Genomic DNA, 16864 nt, shown 5'->3' on the forward strand with positions numbered 1-16864 from the left:
TATGTATCGAACAATTGTTCACATGTATAAATTAAATTGTCAGGATGAACAGACTTTTTAATAAAAAAAATTTACATTTATGTTTATCGAAGTAGTCTTAGTATCTTAGTCATATATAATAGTAATGGAACATCGTTTGCATATAAAATATAGAGTCAATATGTGTGTATAACATACATTTATAGTGTGCATATATACTTTCGAAGTTTCGTCGTTTAAGAGTTTAACTTTGTTCTCCCAAGTACGCATTACAATTCGGGCAATAGTGCTTCTTCGTCAAGCAACTGTCCATACAGTACGGGCAGCATACGAAACACCATAGTCTGGAAAGAAGAAGGGGTGTAAAATAGTCTTGCTCCGTTTTTTGAACACTTCATTGAGATTTCCAATTGTATTTACCCGAAGACGCAAAGGGCTAATGCAAACGCGTGAGTTTTTATGTTCGCCTCTGATTTTACTTCCGTGGAAATGTTCGCTTGACAGTGAGGACACGTCATCCGCTGCGATTCAGATCCGAAGGCAGGCATATAGGCAATAGCTGTAAAATAATGTTCATCAAATATTAAAAACATAGTCTTCTAGAGCTAATTCGATGATTAAAGAGTACGTACACAAGTGCTTTAGCGAAACACGATATGTCGAGAAACATACCTACCTAAATAGATACATTTACATTTCAATTTGTCAGGTTTCATTCATTCAGCTTTATGCCTTTAACAATTTTCTTGGCTTCGCGAATACATGCAGGTGCCAACTAGTACTTAAAGTCACTGCTCGTTTATCAGTTTTACACTTATATAGTCGATATACTCTTACGTACTTGGTGGCGATGTTGTTTGCTGGTGCTCATTGTACGGCGGCGGCGGTGGTGGTGAAACGAAGCCTGATTGTGGAATGAAACCAGGCGGTGGTGCTGTTCCTTTGTCCATCTCGATATTCTTCTACCTGAAACACATTTTTAATATCTTATCATGATCTCGTAATTATAATTCATAATATCGAGTAGTATCTTAGACGAAGACCCCCTGAAGTTCCCTGACATGAGCAGGTTCTATAACTTAGTTTAACATATTTTTTTCGCATTTTCTTCCTCGTCGGAGATTTATCCTCCTATATTATATCCAGTATTTTTTCCATTACGTCATGAGTGTCTGATTCTCTGAATTTAGTTATCTCTACGAACAAGATAAATTACTCTATCAGACCGGATGCTCTGGATCTACCTCCAAATCTTAATTGTCCGTAGAGAATTTAAGAAATAAGGAAATTCCAGCTCGAATTTCGTAACTCGTAACTTATATAATAAAAATCCATTTATGTATAAAACTGGACATATCCGACGTGCAGTTAAACATCATATTTTCAAATTTTCGCAAGAACAGAATATCTTTATTATCTTCTTTTGACGATTACTTTTGCTGCATTCAGTGATAACACACTCAACCTACTTATCTGTTCATAGAAAATATATTGTGCAATTGTAAGTCATACGTAATCAATAGATAATTGATCTGAAGTTCCGGGAACTTTAATTACTTATTCGATTTTGGTGTATCTATTATATCGCTCTTACTCGATCAAGATTAGGAACTCAAAAGAGAAAATTGTTCATTTATATTTATAGCAATACCGGAAAAGTAGCATTAGCTGGTATTACACATTCGTAATAACGGGTACAAGTGATAAGAGTAGATAAGCGGCTGATTATGTCTTAAAGGACCGGATAAATACGTAGATGTAGATATCTGATTGTGAGACACCGAAGAGTTAGTGCTTCTACGAAATTATGTTATTGTCGATCGATCAATTGGTATGAAATACATATTCGATCCTCGAAAACGGAAGAGGGGCGGAGTTTAATATTTATAAGGCTGATAGAATGTACACTGTGCGATACCGTTTGAAAACTGATACCATACACGCGAGGAGCCTACATCGATTTCTCTTTCATACCACGAACAAACACTCGCTTTGTATTATCCGTTCTTGTAGCTATGCTAAAAATATTCTGCTCTTTCACGTAATTTTTAATGTGACCTTTAAATTCATTTACATATAAGGGTCATTTGCCTATTAAATTTCACCCAGGATATGATCTGAAAAATGGAAGTTATGCTTCAGCACTCGCTCCTGCATTACAAATGTATACAAATTATAATTATTATCGATACACGAAATTCATTAGACTTGAAGGACGGTTACGCTATTCAGATCCTATTCTGGGACTTGTTTACTATCCTACACATTTCAATAAGAATAGAAGTCTCATAAAAAGATACGAATTATTCGTTCTTGTTGTTACTTTGTGATCTTATATAAGCAAATTTTGCAAAGTACAAAATTCGTGAAGGACGACATATAATAGCTACAATTTTTACAATTTTACTGACACCGCTGCTTATCATATACCGTCAGTAATATAACAATATTCTTATCATTTTCAATCTAGAAAAGAGCTGTCCTAAAGTAAAGCTGATGAAAACAAACAGTGCTGTGTGTTATTCTCTTATGACGTCACGATTTGAAACATTATATGTCACATGCGCATAATTTTTTGCATACTAAGGTGTATTATTCGCGGTAATGAAATATGTAGCAATAATTCACGTAACGCAAACAGCGTGTTAATCAAACAACTTATTTACGGTGGAATAAAAGGAAATAAGAAACAGATGTACGATAAGAGAAAAAGTAAAACCGGTTCGAAGACCTAGCGTCGTAATTTCTGGCATTCATTCAAAGTTACAACGAGAAAAAAAAGGGCGGTTCTCCAGGAGAACCTCGTGTAAAAACCAGCGTGGTTCGTGATTGCTCGAAGAGACAGCTAGGTAGCAGTCAGATATATGCACGTACCTGTTGCAATTATACCGGGAATGCGTTACACGTCACCAATCGGGGCGAAAATAACCGAGCGATCGTTGGGAATGTTGGGGTCCAACTAGCAACTCCTCTTTCTCGTCCGGCTTTCACACTCCTTAAATTTAAGCGTCGCACACGTAGATATCTGCGAACGGCCGAAGGTGGGAGAATCGGCGGAACCTGTCGAGAGATAGAAGAGTACGTCGGCAGTACCGACTGCTTGTGAAACTGGTGCAATTCCTAGAAGCTATCGCGTAGATGAATCAAGCGTGGAAATTTTAATATGTAACTACCACGTTATCAGAGATTGACTACAAGAGGATGAGTCATTCTTGCTGCTATTGGTTGAGATAATCAATTTTTAGATCTATTCAAAGGCGGTTTCCGGAAGCTCGTGATCTTCACCGGAAACACATGTTTTCGAACTGCTTATTACCCCCAATTGTTGCTGTGAAACAGGAGCAAGGAACGTGGAAAATGAATATTAAATTTATTTAAGCTTCTTTCTCTAACAAATAACTTTATTTATTGTTGGTAAAAATGGAAACATGACCGAAATCAGGTAAAATCATTCGTTTATTAGTTAACGCAAAAACTGTTTGCGTGAACTTTACATGGGAGCAGTGTTCCTTTTATAATTCCATCGTAAATTGATCAAAACGGTTGAAAAGTAAAATACAAAAATATATATACAAAATATGCCATGTTTACGCGTAATTTGCAAAGGAACCCAGTGAGAGATTTAATTATTCGCCTAAATAGTAACAATTGATACAGTTGATGAAGCAAGATTTTCGAACGGCTCATTAATCTGTTGTTACCCTGAACGTTATGCAATCACGTATTTTATTATTGTTTATTCACAACACACTATTAGCTGCGCTCGTATATATAACAGTAAAATACATTTTCCATTTGTTTTACGTACATATCATTCCTGATATAAGTAAACCGAAATTCTTCTATCGCATGCATTTACGTCGCACGATAATTTGTAAAGGGGACTCGCTGCCCGAGTTTGAAGATCTATTTGGTGTCGACTTGTATATCAGTTTCAAAATTCCATTGAACACCTAAAAAATTGATTACAAATTCCAACATGTTCTACGATCTAAAAATGAAACTGCGATCGATCGATATAAATATTTGCCTATATATAATATATATAAATTACTATGCTCTTTTCTTTGGCTAATAGGATAACAATCACCCTAACAGTAACATTGTAAAAACAACAAAACACGTTACAAATGATAACGTCATTCTACTATCCGATTAAAAACGAGAATTTTACGAATTTCATCGTACCAATAACACACTTTCATCGAGCTAATTTCATACATACCTATTAGTCTAATTCGATCGATCGTTCGCAATACAAATGTTTTAAATTTCAATTCCTACATAGTGTCGCGAGTTTCAACAACCGAAAAATCAGCAAAGAGGTATCTTAAATACAGGAAAAGTAAACTACTACTAGTAAAATGATCAGCGAGGATAAGATTCTATTTTTACCTATTGTATAACTTCGAAACCTGTGGTCGTTTAATTCGATGTAATTGATAAGAAAGAATTGAAGATCGTATCGTAATATCAAATCTACTGGCAGTATCGAATTGCTTTTCTCATTTCGAACGAATTCGTTTGGAATGTTTTACCGATTAAATTCGATAGATCAACGACGCAGCCGGAAAGGGGAGGGAGCACTAAATTTCACGGTGATCTCGCATTATCGTGCCTGCTTCTTGTCTATCAGTCTTCGTTTCTTCACGAGGAACGATCAGGCGTGGACTTGGTTTTAGGCTTCCGTCCCAGTAACTTGCGAAACGAAGAGGTCCATCTCGACCGACTGAACGCCGTCGTGTTTTGCTCGTCCGGCTCGCTGCAGCTAAGAGACTCGCTGATCTTCCTGCTCTTGCCGCTGCTGCTGCTTGTGCTACTACCCCCATTTTCATAACATCGTGATCTTCGATCTCCGATCTCCGAAGAGAACCTGAAGAACATCCAATTATCCCCTACATCGTTGAGCCTCGATTGAGGAAGAGTCTGTTAACTCGTTTAGAAGACTTGATACAAACCCTGAATCGGATGAGAAGGCTCTGGCCGTAGGCGGAGCACTCGAGTTGGCCGATGAAAGCGACATTTCGGCGACAGGAGTGCTCGGATATGCTTCGTCGTCCGAGCCGCTGTTACTGCTGGTCGTACTACTGCTGCTGCCGTTGCTGCCACCGGCACTGCTGTCGACGCTCGAATCGTCGATGTAACTTATTTCTCGATCGGCCAACGGTGAGTTAGTCCTCTGACCACGCGAGGCTGGCATCGCGGACGTTGTGCTGGGTCGCAACCAGGTACGCAGATCCTGCAGCGGCGCTTGAAGGCACTTGAAAAGGTTCCCGCTGAAACAATTATGTGATACATGAATCCTCTTTCAATGTCGGGCAACTCGTGTTCCGTTTAACTCACAGTCTACTTACTCATCGCGATAATCATCGATCTCGGCGAAAGTGCGACGCGCGTACAGACAAACGGAGCACCGTCGACGACGGCGGCAAGACGTGGCGTGTACAGTCGCTGCACGAAGGTGCCTCGCGGCGTGCCTCAACGTGATCGTCTCTCGGGTCAGCGCCGCGACACCTTCCTCGCGTCTGCGTCTCTCCTCCCCTAATTCTCCCTGTTCCACGCGTAGTTTCTCCTTTAAGACTTCGTTCTGGACACATTAAAGAACACGATAGTGAAGTCGTTCTAGCTAAAACGAAATTGATCTCTCGAACTATTCTTACTTCTTTCTCAAGAGCATCTCGCTCGGCACGGATAACGGTAGCCTGTCTGACGACATCCTGTCGAGCGCGTTCAAGGGTCTGCCTCGTAATCTCGTTTTGCGCGAGTTGCATCTGCAGACGGCGCAAAGCTACCTCGCGCTGCCTCTCGAGACGATCCCTGGCAGCTATACAGCTGTCTCGTTCGCCTTTCGCTCTTTCGACTTCTTCCTCGAGACGGAGGCTCCGTTCCAGTTGCAGAAACAATTCGTCCTCCTTGCTACGAAGATCTGCCTCGCAACCTTCCAATCGCCTCTCCAGCGACCGTCTGATCTCCTCTAGTTTGTCCCTTTCCGCCTGGAACGCATAATATTTTGTCGAGTTAATTAGGGGCACGAACCAAGGAAAAAAGTGTGTTGCGACTATTTATAGTTCTTCAGAGAAGCGGAACGTGACCAATCCTTTGTTTTCTGATGACGGCGGACGTGTTAAGATCCCGGAAGAAATCGCCGGAGGGGGCAGTTTCAATGGAATTCTAACGACCACGCTGTCAACGCGAACGAGACCACGAGGAAGCATTAACGAAGATAATGCGACTAATTAAAATATAAAGAATGGAACAGAATTGCTTCCAGTATTGCATCTGATTTCACGGCTTATGAGTAGCTCTGTTGCGTCTACAGGTGGTTGCACGCATAGATCGCCAATTTTATGATTAGCAATGAATTCGAATTTTCATTAAAGATGTTTCGGGCAGGTGAATCAACGTAATACCTCGGTGGTTAGCACGAAAATACAATTGCAGCGGTCGTCGCTGTGCATTAAAGGTCGCAGAGAAACGGCCGAGGGAAAAGTATTTATAGAATGAACGCGGTAGACCGTGTGTTGGCAAATCTGTTCTTGCCAACCGTGCTCCATTCGCGAATACCTTGTTCGGTTGATTGCGTAAGCGGGATTAATCATAAATCACCGATAGACCATGTCTGTTCGCATACTAAGCGAAAGCCTCGCTTGTCATTGAGCGTTTCGAACATGGAAAACTGAGAACACGCTTCTCGATAGCTGACACTCGAATTTCGGGCATGCATTTAAGCAGAAGGTTGCTATCCTTCGAGATTAAAGTTTGCGTTCATCCGGCTTAGCCTCTGGCTCGAATAACGCCTGGATGCCAGATTGTAGGTCAGCCGAGGTGGGCAAACTAGACTCGAGGTTGACGAACGGCATTAGAGCAGCACGGGGCCGTTTCGCGGCTTCTGTCTCACGGCAGGCGAGACGATGGGCCGAGGGGAAAAGCCAGCTGGAAGGAAACCGAAGAAAGTCGAGAGGATAAAAAAGAGAGGAGGTGGACTCCAGTCACGGAGACAAGACCGCAGAAGGAAAAGCGGAGTAACGAAACGTAACCGCTTCTTCTTCTCCTCCTCCTCCTCCTCTCGAATTCTTCCCGCGGCTCGGTATTCTTGTTTCTGCGGTTTCGTTTCTGTTTGATGGTCACGGTAAATCCAGTGAACAAGCAGACGTACAAGTGGCCGCGCGTCCAGCGGAAGGCCAAGGGGAAATCGAATGAACCCGCCACCGCCGTCTTCGACGTCTATCCCAGTCCTCTTTTTTACCCCAAGGGCTTCGTAAATTTGATTTTCCTCGCTTCAGACCCTCTGCTTCTAATGTTTGAAGCAAAGGTGCAAAACAGTCCGAGTTATTTGTTTTAATGTTTCGTTCTACTAAATCGTTTTACGAGGAGCTTTACGACCGGTTCAATCCTCGACTCACATTGGGGACACGTCACGTGCTATTTTATATCGGGTCGAGTTTACTGCTTCTTGGCAAGTTTTTCCCGAACCGATGTAATTGCAACCAGACGTTTGGTTTACCAAAGCCTACATTCCGTTTGCTTCTTTCGATCGAGGTCGCTTCTTAAGAGCCGAGTTAAATGTCCTATTAGCTGAGTGCCTCGTTACGAATAAGGGCTGGATCGACGTCGGTCCCTCGGAGATAAAATCTCTAGTAAATAAGAAGTCAAAGATCTTGTTTCCTCACTAGAGAGCACCGAGTTTCAACAAATATCTTTATAAAGGCTGTGCGAAAGCCCTGAACAAACACTGGAGGCACGCTTGACATGGGAAATCTAGCTTGTCGAGACCTGCTGTCGTGTCTGAACGGCACCGGGCATTCAACAAGAATTGAGAACGCGTAAAGAATGGAACGCGTGTTCGTCTTAAAAATCGCTAAAGCCTTCTTTGTCAGACAGATCCGTGCGTTTCGTGAACAATTGAACCTAGCTTGGTGTGACGAGTGGCATATAGGAAGTTAGCTAACAATATGAATACGGTAGTTTTTCAACTAATTATTTCAATTAAATACGAGCGGAACACGCAATAGGATAGGATCTTCTCTCGCTCGAAGAGTTTCTCCGAGCAGGAGTGGCATCTTATCGATACATTTTTTTAGATCGTATACACGCGCGCACACAGACGACCGGCCGGCCTGTTTTCTCTCGCACATTTTTGCGGATAATATTGCAACAGGCGAGAGCAAGTTGATTTCACTCGCCGACACACAACCTCCGCCGGCTCAGATACCATCATCAACCGGAATAACAAGATCGCGGAAGGACTCGGATCTTTGTTAAAATTCTCCGGCGAATAATTTAATTCCGTCGTTACGCAGCGCTTATACAAGCCGGTATATACATTATTTATAGAAGAAAGAATCTACTTCTCGTTAATCTGGATTAACGAAAGGATCCAATAATCCCGATGATTACGAATCCGTTCGGTAATTCGAGTTTACGAAACACGCGGATCGTGCTACACGCATTCTTTACGTGATAGGGAAAACGATCGACCAAGACTTTTCTCTGGCTTCGTCACGTTTCGCTATTTACTATTCTCCGTATCTTGTATTTGATCATCGTACTTATCAGTCGGACAGATAAAGCTATCTCCGATATTGTCAGTGCAGTTAACAGGTCGTTTAAGTTAATATCAATTTGTACAATACCTTCACTTCGTGATAACGTTCTTCCAAGTAGTATGCGATGCCCTTGGCTTCCTCGTACTTGGCCGCCAACGCGACGTACTTGTCGTAATGACGCTTGAACAACACGAACCTGTAAACAAAACTAGGTTCAACGTTCCTGCTACAATACTACTGAAAGTCTCAAACAATGATCTTTATTCTGTTCCCAGTCACTAATATTAAACAGCCTTCTGTACAAAATCTACTGAAAGTCTTCAAATCAAATCTTCTGTACAATAACTATTGAAAGTCTCAAAGAATGAACTTTATTCTGTTCCCAGTCACTAATATCAAACAGTCTTCGGTCGATCAAAGAAGATTTGAACGTCGCCAACGAGGAGAAACTCTAATTAGCCGCGGAGCAATTAGACCGCGGGATCATTCGCTGACAAAACAACAATTCGCCAAACGTTAATCGGGCATCTCGTCTCTCGCTGGTTTCACGCAACAATCTCCCATTTCCCTATCAACTATTCTCCCCGATCTTTCGACAGAGATCTCGCATGATCTTTGGAAACCGGAAACTCTATTCTATCCCACGCGACAGTTTGCATCATACCTGCCTTAAATATTCTAATAACTGAATGGCCAACGCGATGATTCATTTTTTGACTAGATTTCCTATCAGAATAGTGGTATTATTTTTGTGATAACAATGGAATGTTCTAACGATGGAAGAGGATCGATTAATTAATTAAAGTGGCAGGCGCGACCTTTCGGCCATGGGTGCAGCGTTCCTCCCGAGTCACGCCGATCGATTTCTCTCCCCGTGGATCCTCCGAAACTTCCTCTCTCCAGCTCTTTTTCTTTTCGACCGGCTCAGTCACTGACACTCGCGCTCGCACAGCTCGTCCATTCTCTCCGGTAACTTTCGCTTTCTCGAGAGACTCGCGGTGTGCGCCCGCTTCGAGATCCAGCAACGATCTTCGCCCGTCTTCCGGGTACCCTCTGTTTTCTCAAACACCTCGTCCGTCACACCTTCCTGGACCGAGTCTCCTCCAAGACTTGTCGAAACCCTATCAGGCGATCCAAGGTGACGATCGTATGAAACGCAATCGATCGCGACGAACTACGCATTCGCGTTTCATCTTGCCAACTTGTAGCATTATTCATTTAAGATTTAACTCATAAACGAAGGAGATCGCCTTATAACAATTTTCTCTGTCAATTACGGTAAAATGGTTGTACGCTCGATTCGGCAATTTGTAGTGCAACGACCTCGATTAGCATTCAATCCACGTGGGAACACGAGAAATCCCGGTACGTATTCACGGCGTGTGATCGATACGGTGGTTTGTCACGGCGCGAGTTTGCCGAAAAGAGAAATTACGCGTATTGTTCGACGTTGCATAACGACTCCGTGTGCGATAAACTCTCGTCGACGTGATTCGGATCATTCATCGCCGGAGAAATTGGCGTGCGAAAATCGTCTCGGTCGCTCATTACAGATCCGTGCGGTTTGCTCGACTTTCTAAATAGAGCATCCCAGTGAAAGGGCTAATAACGACTTATAACCGAGGAAGGGTTAAAAGTCCCCTGTCGATCGAAGGCTGTGCTCCTTTTTTAAACGCGGTACTTCGCAATTTAAAAGAAAGTGAAGCCACGCTTCTGTTGCCGTGCGCTTTTTGGGGCAAAGGTGAAACTTCTGGCTGGTCAAATGCGAACAATAAAAAATATCTTCAGAACCTCACGAGGCCCACCTTTAATCTTTCATGATCCGATCAGAACGGAACGTATTAATCTCGCGATGATAACGTGCGCGGTTAATTATTTAATTATACAAATCCCTAAGTTATTATACAAATAACTTTCCTGTATCTCGTTCAGCGATCTTGAATAGAGGAGATGTGCACAACAGGCGGAGCATAATATGTAGGGGTACTGAATTATTTTCCGATCGTTACTTTGCCTGGAATCCGAGACTAGCCTCGTTCCTTCAAAGAAACCCACATTATGAACGGAGTAATAATGCCGGAACTATAAAACAGCGGTGTACGCATTATCATCAATTAGTTTGTCAAGTCGCTAGCTTCGATAACGATCGAACGCGTCAAAATATATATTTCGAAGCACGCGTCAAAAAGGAATTCGCCACCTCCGAAAAGATTCGCCACTTGCGGACACTACCTCTTTATAGTCATCTATTTGACATATTTAAGGATGTATTGGCTATACAGTCAATCCCAAAAGTTTATGCACTTTAGAAATGCATTTTTTAAAAAGAAATCAGACGTCGGAAGAACATTGCTAATAATAAACAACAACAAAAATTTTTCGATTTTTCCGAGATTTTTCCAAGGGGTACCCCTTTTTGACGTCTGATTTGTTTTTAATTATAGGAAATGCGTTTTTCTAAGGTACATAAACTTTTGGGATTGACTATATAGCCAATACATCCTTAATGAGTCCAGTAATGCCACTAGACTGAAGAGCTCATTTTTTGTCGCAGTTCTGGTTTAACAAATGTTTTGTATCTTGTCTTCCGTTTTTATTGTATTTTACGAAATCTGTTGTATTTTTTTTGTTACTGGAGCTAGACAACCTATAACATAATATATTCGGTCATACTACTCGTTGTATATGCCGTGTATATGTAAAGCGTTCTTCAACCCGTAAATAAAAAAATAAAAAAAGGAGTAGCAGACGTGGATAGAAATCCATTAAAGAAGAGAGTGCAATTCTTAATTCCTTTGTCATCGGTTTTTGTCCGACGACGGTTTCGAATGGGTAATAAGGGAGATCGTTCGATGGCCACCGAATCGGTGATCAAGGCATTCCGTGATGCGTGACTATTGACTCGTGCCCGACGTCGAGCCCAGTCGCGTCTCCGACTATTGTGCAGAAAAGAACGAGGCTAAAGATAGCGATATATTCGAGAACAGCCGTCTCACCCCCCTCGACGTTTCAGAACTCAACCGAAATGCGGTAGTCCAGCTGGACCGGATTGATTTCGTTTCCTTTAACCCATTTTCATCGACCTTGCTCTGCAAACGTTACAATAAAAATGAATTTAATAATGATTGATATAATAATTGATACGATATCTCATACGACGACGGAAATAACAATTCATATCCTAATAACAGGTTTAACGCTCCACTTATTTCAAGTCTCAATGAATGAGAAACGTGTATTAGATATAATTTGCCATTCGTACTTTATTTGGACGCTAAACAAAAAAGGGAGAGACCGTGGTTGTTTAATCGTTTGTCTTATAAATAACGATAAAAACGTTTGCTGGATCGTCTTTAATTACGGGTAAAATCAACGGAGTCGTTGAAACGGTGGTTAATTGCATTGATTAAATCGCGTTTTAAGTGGACGGCCAGCCGGAGTCGCTCGCAATTTCCTTCGCAGCCGTTTTCATTGAGAACGGCTCGCGCTCCTACGGAAGCCGCTCCTTGGTCATTAAAAAATGAAACGCTCTTCGCTTTCCGTTTTTAAACACGCCCACGCGCCGCGTCCTCTTTCCGTACGCGCGCGTCTACCGAGTCACCGGGTTCGAATAGTCCGTCAATGATTCAACGTCATCGACTAAATAGAACTGTGCGCAGCGAACCGGAATCGATTTTACCTCGTGCACGAGCCTTCGACGTGTAATCATCGAGCCTCGGGATTAATGCAGATGAAACCGATGTCGTCACCGGAAAATCGTAGGACGGTCGCGTACGCGTCCGTGCGGAATTCTTACTTCCAGGAGCAATTTATTTCGAGTGGTTTTGTTGCGAGTCTACTTTTCCGTTCAACCTTCTAATATGCTCCACTTCTGATAGCATCCATACGCAAAAAGATGCAACGAATTCTTCTCCTACAAACGCACATTCTTCTCCATGATTCGCCGATAAAAAGTACCGACTTTTATCTCTTAAAATCGACCTGAGATTATTTCCTACTTTCGGTTCCTGTTTTAATTGAGCGACGTGTAAAGAGAGGCAATCGATAACACTTATTTTACATATCGCTACGAGCTACGGGAAATCTCATAAATCCAACGCCTCTGTTCGCGTCACGGTTAACATACATCCATATCTCGAGTTCCGGATCTATTCTGACACGACTTGCAAATCTGTAACATCGGCTTCGAAAGGAGCGACTCGTAAATTACCGACAAATAGTGCATCGCTGTTTTATTCGCTTCCAGTTTTATTGCCGCGTTTACTAGTTCTTATAAGACGACCTCCATCTTTCGGTTAACGGAAATCAATCGGAACATCGTCTTACTCTTACAGTTTTTTTAGCGTTAACAACGATTTTGTTCAGAAGGCTGTACGTGAGTTGGCGAAGACGTTATTTTTAATACTACCAAACCTGGTAATCTCATGAGCCGCGTGTCCGTGATAAAACATCGATAAACATTCGTAATCTCGCTCGCGCGACAAATAAAAAGCGCATTGCGTCAACAAGTGAAGTCGAAAGATCGACGTCTATTCTCTTTCCAGATTAAAAAATTAACATGCAATAAAATATTATGACAATTGTGAATCAATCGTAATCGATCTTTTTCAAAGTTATGCAAACTGAGTAATAAGAAATAACGTATATATAATAATACTTATTACTTGTACCCTTTCCGAATTGCAGTACGATTAGATGAGTCGAACTGCGCACAATTAGACGAATGAAATAAATGAAAGTGCAAACCTGTACAGATCGTTTTCGGTGACGATGTCCCGAATGGAATCCTCCGGGTCGATGCGATCGGCGGGAAAACCAGCCGGTCCCGCGACCCTCGAGGACAACAAAGGACAGGTCGGTTTCACGGTGGTGTCAGCGGCCTCGTGGAGGGCACTGGCCGCTATGAGGTCGTCCTCAGAGGCAGTACTAGTTAGAGGCACCGTAGGACTCGGCGATCTCGATCCGATCACGCCGAGGAGGTCCTCGCTCCTCGAATGTCTCATCTCCATAGCACCGTATCTCCCGGCGGTCGCCGCCATCGTTCCACCGTTACACCACGGTTGCACGCTCGGTTTTTCCACGTCCCGGTTAAACGGTCGTCCTCTTTTCCTTCGTTCTCGTTGCCACGACCTCGACAGCCCGAAGGAACCGACCACGATCCAGCGTTCGCTACTCCCATCCGGATGAGACTCCGCTTACTGCCTCTCATTCGTTGCTTTGGTGAACCGCGATCCGACGATCTTCATCTCCTCACTTCCGACGTTCGTCCAAATGAGAATCCTTAATCGCGTTCTGCGCTCTATAGTTGACCGCTCGATTCCTCTGCTTGACGTTTATCGGATAGTCGAAAGAGATAGCGTAATCGTAACGTTCGAATGTTATCGAAATCCCGTCGCCCGATTCCTCGATTACATTAACGTCGGACGGAACACCGAGGGTAACGGACCTTCGTTCGCAGGTCGACGAGCATCATTGAACGTACATATATTCCTCGTCCTTTCTCTTCGATCGATTTCGATTCACGAGCCACGAAACGGTGACCTATACTCTTGCGCGATCCGTTGGCAGGATCAACAGGAAGTACCCTTGCCATGGACGAATCCACGGATGAGGTGTCGATCGGCACCGGTTCAGGTTCGAGCGGCCATTTTCGTTGGATGCTACGAATTGTACTTTGCACCGTATCTTTCGAGGGACACCGGACACAGAGCGTGTACACCGAACAGGCTCGTCTTTGTAATTAAAGTAATTAGAAAAAGAAGGGTGGTTCTCGACGGACCATGCGCGGTACACGCGCCGCACACACTGCAACCCGGGATCGTCCACTTTGCACAATACCACGAGATACACAATTATTTTACGACGATTTTTATTTCCTCTTTCGCGTTGATTGTAACACCGTTCCGCCTTTCTTTTACGAGCCACGACCGAAGTCTAAATACTCGCCTACCTGCCGTGCAGCCGTAACGGGAATCAGCGGGGCCGCTTTGTCCTTTCGCAAGGAAGGGGCATGCGAGAAAGGATATACCTGCGCTCTTGCGCGTTCGCCGCAGGTATGACATTGACCAATGGACGTTCCTCCGATGGTAACGGTCAGTCACAGGTAAAGTTCTTCAGCCTTCTCCCTTCAATCTTCTTCCAACCAAATCCTCCAAATCGCTCTTTTCGACAGTGTCAAATCTCTCCTCGAGTTCCATTGAAATAAACACGGCATGACGTGACGGATTTATGCAGATTCGATCATTTCCTTCTTCGCCAGCTTGCATCAGCTCACACGTAACGTGATTTTAAACGTGAACAAGTTTAATACTTCGCGTTATCAATGAGACACTGTTGTGTTAGCAGACGTCGAGGCGAACATAAAGCACGTCGTTAAGGCATACTTTCACAACTGCCTAATTTGTGAATGATACTTTAATATTGTAATAGAAATTCTGTCGTCAAGACTAGAATTATATCGAGCCAGTTTATAAAATGTTGTACTTTTATCGACGAAATCTCACGTGCAATTCTTGCATATTCTCTAACGATTTTTGTAGCACACTTATCTACGTTAGTATGTACTCACACAGATGACGTAGCCATCGTGTTTTCACCGCGAAAACCTGAGCAAACGTGATTCTCTCTGTTTCTCAATGAGATAGAAACGAATTCGTTATTTTCTCGTTTTAAATATCGAAACCTGCGACTATGGCAAGCTCTGTCAGTACAAATCCATCAACGTTATTACCCTTAGGTTAGTTGCAATTACTTCTCTTTACGACTAATCTTTCTCAACCTCACTTTCCATATTATTCTATTGATTTATAGAGCTAGTTGATAAGTGCATCGGCTCTCGGATACACATTATTATGAAGAACGACAAAGAAATCGTGGGGACTTTGTTAGGTTTCGACGACTTTGTAAATATGTTATTAGAAGATGTAACAGAAAGCGAAGCAACTCCCGAAGGAAGGAGAGTCACCAAACTCGATCAGATATTACTCAATGGAAGTAATATAACAATGGTCAGTATCTTTAACACAATATTCTTTATTTTCAAATCTCAGAAAATTCTACATGTTGTACCTCTGTTATAGCTTGTACCTGGTGGAGAAATGCCTGACACGTAAAGATGTTTTTTATTATACAATAATTTTTTTTTGTACAATAAACAATTTAAGAATACCTGTTACGTATAACTAAAACTAAGAATCAAGTAGTACATCGATCCTATTTATTATTTCGTTGGTCGACGGTCTCTCATTAACATCTTGTGCCCACATTTTTCTGTACAATGATTTATAGATACCATTGACTTCATCTTCAATGCTTTCATCTTCCGGGCGATGTCCTTTTGCCGAAAGATATATAATCGTATGACTATGTAACCCAGCGAATGGTAACTTTCTAGATATCATTTGCCAGGCTACGATACCTAAAGAGTAAATATCAGAACCGGGAGTGGGACTATTCCCTTTTATTATTTCCGGTGCAGTGTATCCTGGCGTACCCTGAGAAAAGATACACTTCAATAAACAGCTTACTAAGTTTCATTAGTAGAAACGTACACGATACTCTTTAACTTCGTTCGATTCTTCTATCAATACAGAACTACCAAAGTCTGTAAGTTTTGGCTGGCCGTCCACGGACAGCAATATATTTTTCGGCTTGACATCGGCATGTACAATCCCAGCGCTGTGACAGAAGTCTAGAGCGCAAGTTACGCCTCGTAACACGCGCAGCCTTTCGTGTTTATTTAATACTCTTTCGTCCAGCTGATCTTGCAAAGTGGTACCGCATAATTCCATCGTTATCAAAGACAACGCGGCACCTTGCTCGATCATTAAGACTCTCACGATGTTCGTATGCTTCAAGAAGGACGCGCGTTTCTCACGGTTCAGCACATTCAGACATTTCTCTGTTCGCATCACTTTAGCTGCTACCTCGTCGCCTACAGCGTAGGCAGTTCAGTTTCATACGATTGAATCCAGAAAGATGGTTTACCTTTATAAGAAGCTTTGTACACTGTCCCGAAACCACCGCTTCCGAGGAATGTACCGTGTTTGTTAGGAAGACCGTCCTCTAATATTTTGCGTCTATTAGGAGTATCGATGTTAAACTGATTTCTATTTCCGACAGTTTGTTTATAAGGACTCAAGTACGTTCTGCAAATGTTCGTATGTTCTTTTTCTAATAACTGAATTAGAATGTTCGTCTCGATCTTCATTTACCTCCCGTCCGGATTTTTTAATATCCGAGGCGTTAGACTACGTAATTTAGCCACTAATTTGTGCGGTGAAGCCATCTCAAAATACTTTTACTATAATCACAGATGCTTGTTTAGTTTCGTTAAGGGC

The 16864-nt window shown here is 42.4% G+C and overlaps 4 protein-coding genes across 6 annotated transcripts; 1 reads left to right on the forward strand and 3 right to left on the reverse strand.

Annotated features, from left to right (window-relative positions):
• Window positions 1–27: 27 nt before the first annotated feature.
• On the reverse strand, window positions 28–3075 carry LOC108621970 (lipopolysaccharide-induced tumor necrosis factor-alpha factor homolog). 2 transcript variants are annotated; one of them, XM_018019586.2, is made up of 4 exons: window positions 2854–3075; window positions 821–945; window positions 400–538; window positions 28–323 (listed from the first exon to the last, which is right to left on the reverse strand). In XM_018019586.2, the coding sequence occupies exons 2-4, from the start codon at window positions 927–929 to the stop codon at window positions 224–226; spliced, it is 348 nt and encodes a 115-aa protein (XP_017875075.1). In that variant the 5' UTR covers window positions 930–945; window positions 2854–3075; the 3' UTR covers window positions 28–223. The 2 variants fall into 2 exon arrangements, with proteins under 2 accessions (XP_017875075.1, XP_026666916.1); XM_026811115.1 differs by lacking the exons at window positions 821–945; window positions 2854–3075 and adding an exon at window positions 656–806.
• A 284-nt stretch (window positions 3076–3359) lies between these two features.
• On the reverse strand, window positions 3360–14291 carry LOC108621982 (uncharacterized). 2 transcript variants are annotated; one of them, XM_018019608.2, is made up of 6 exons: window positions 13272–14291; window positions 8613–8721; window positions 5640–5972; window positions 5334–5566; window positions 4938–5255; window positions 3360–4852 (listed from the first exon to the last, which is right to left on the reverse strand). In XM_018019608.2, the coding sequence occupies exons 1-6, from the start codon at window positions 13562–13564 to the stop codon at window positions 4627–4629; spliced, it is 1512 nt and encodes a 503-aa protein (XP_017875097.1). In that variant the 5' UTR covers window positions 13565–14291; the 3' UTR covers window positions 3360–4626. The 2 variants fall into 2 exon arrangements, with proteins under 2 accessions (XP_017875097.1, XP_017875098.1); XM_018019609.2 differs by lacking the exon at window positions 13272–14291 and adding an exon at window positions 9344–9612.
• A 694-nt stretch (window positions 14292–14985) lies between these two features.
• LOC108621984 (U6 snRNA-associated Sm-like protein LSm5) lies at window positions 14986–15716 on the forward strand. The gene is made up of 3 exons (XM_026811137.1): window positions 14986–15261; window positions 15336–15532; window positions 15605–15716. The coding sequence occupies exons 1-3, from the start codon at window positions 15216–15218 to the stop codon at window positions 15635–15637; spliced, it is 276 nt and encodes a 91-aa protein (XP_026666938.1). The 5' UTR covers window positions 14986–15215; the 3' UTR covers window positions 15638–15716.
• Window positions 15538–16840, reverse strand: Mos (proto-oncogene serine/threonine-protein kinase mos). The gene is made up of 4 exons (XM_018019611.2): window positions 16739–16840; window positions 16512–16672; window positions 16076–16458; window positions 15538–16018 (listed from the first exon to the last, which is right to left on the reverse strand). Exons 1-4 carry the CDS (start codon window positions 16810–16812, stop codon window positions 15713–15715), a joined length of 924 nt encoding a protein of 307 aa, XP_017875100.1. The 5' UTR covers window positions 16813–16840; the 3' UTR covers window positions 15538–15712.
• Between the last annotated feature and the right edge of the window lie 24 nt (window positions 16841–16864).

This window comes from Ceratina calcarata, unplaced genomic scaffold (genome assembly GCF_001652005.2).
Source record: "Ceratina calcarata isolate Rehan_Ccalc_2016 unplaced genomic scaffold, ASM165200v1 scaffold191.2, whole genome shotgun sequence".
NCBI classification, from domain to species: Eukaryota; Metazoa; Arthropoda; class Insecta; order Hymenoptera; family Apidae; genus Ceratina; species Ceratina calcarata.

Bases quoted from the DNA above. Each gene is read 5' to 3' on its own strand.
- LOC108621970 (XM_018019586.2), bottom strand. From the start codon at position 929: ATGGACAAAGGAACAGCACCACCGCCTGGTTTCATTCCACAATCAGGC. The intron at 539-820 runs GTACGTAAGAGT...ATTATTTTACAG, and splicing joins GCAAACAACATCGCCACCAA to CTATTGCCTATATGCCTGCC. The intron at 324-399 runs GTAAATACAATT...TCTTCTTTCCAG, and splicing joins TTAGCCCTTTGCGTCTTCGG to ACTATGGTGTTTCGTATGCT.
- LOC108621982 (XM_018019608.2), bottom strand. From the start codon at position 13,564: ATGGCGGCGACCGCCGGGAGATACGGTGCTATGGAGATGAGACATTCG. The intron at 8,722-13,271 runs GTTTGCACTTTC...TTTTGTTTACAG, and splicing joins ACCGAAAACGATCTGTACAG to GTTCGTGTTGTTCAAGCGTC. The intron at 5,256-5,333 runs GTAAGTAGACTG...TAATTGTTTCAG, and splicing joins ATCGATGATTATCGCGATGA to CGGGAACCTTTTCAAGTGCC.
- LOC108621984 (XM_026811137.1), top strand. From the start codon at position 15,216: ATGGCAAGCTCTGTCAGTACAAATCCATCAACGTTATTACCCTTAG. The intron at 15,262-15,335 runs GTTAGTTGCAAT...ATTGATTTATAG, and splicing joins ATCAACGTTATTACCCTTAG to AGCTAGTTGATAAGTGCATC. The intron at 15,533-15,604 runs GTCAGTATCTTT...CCTCTGTTATAG, and splicing joins ATGGAAGTAATATAACAATG to CTTGTACCTGGTGGAGAAAT.
- Mos (XM_018019611.2), bottom strand. From the start codon at position 16,812: ATGGCTTCACCGCACAAATTAGTGGCTAAATTACGTAGTCTAACGCCT. The intron at 16,673-16,738 runs GTAAATGAAGAT...GAACATTTGCAG, and splicing joins TTAAAAAATCCGGACGGGAG to AACGTACTTGAGTCCTTATA. The intron at 16,019-16,075 runs GTACGTTTCTAC...ATCTTTTCTCAG, and splicing joins ACGAAGTTAAAGAGTATCGT to GGTACGCCAGGATACACTGC.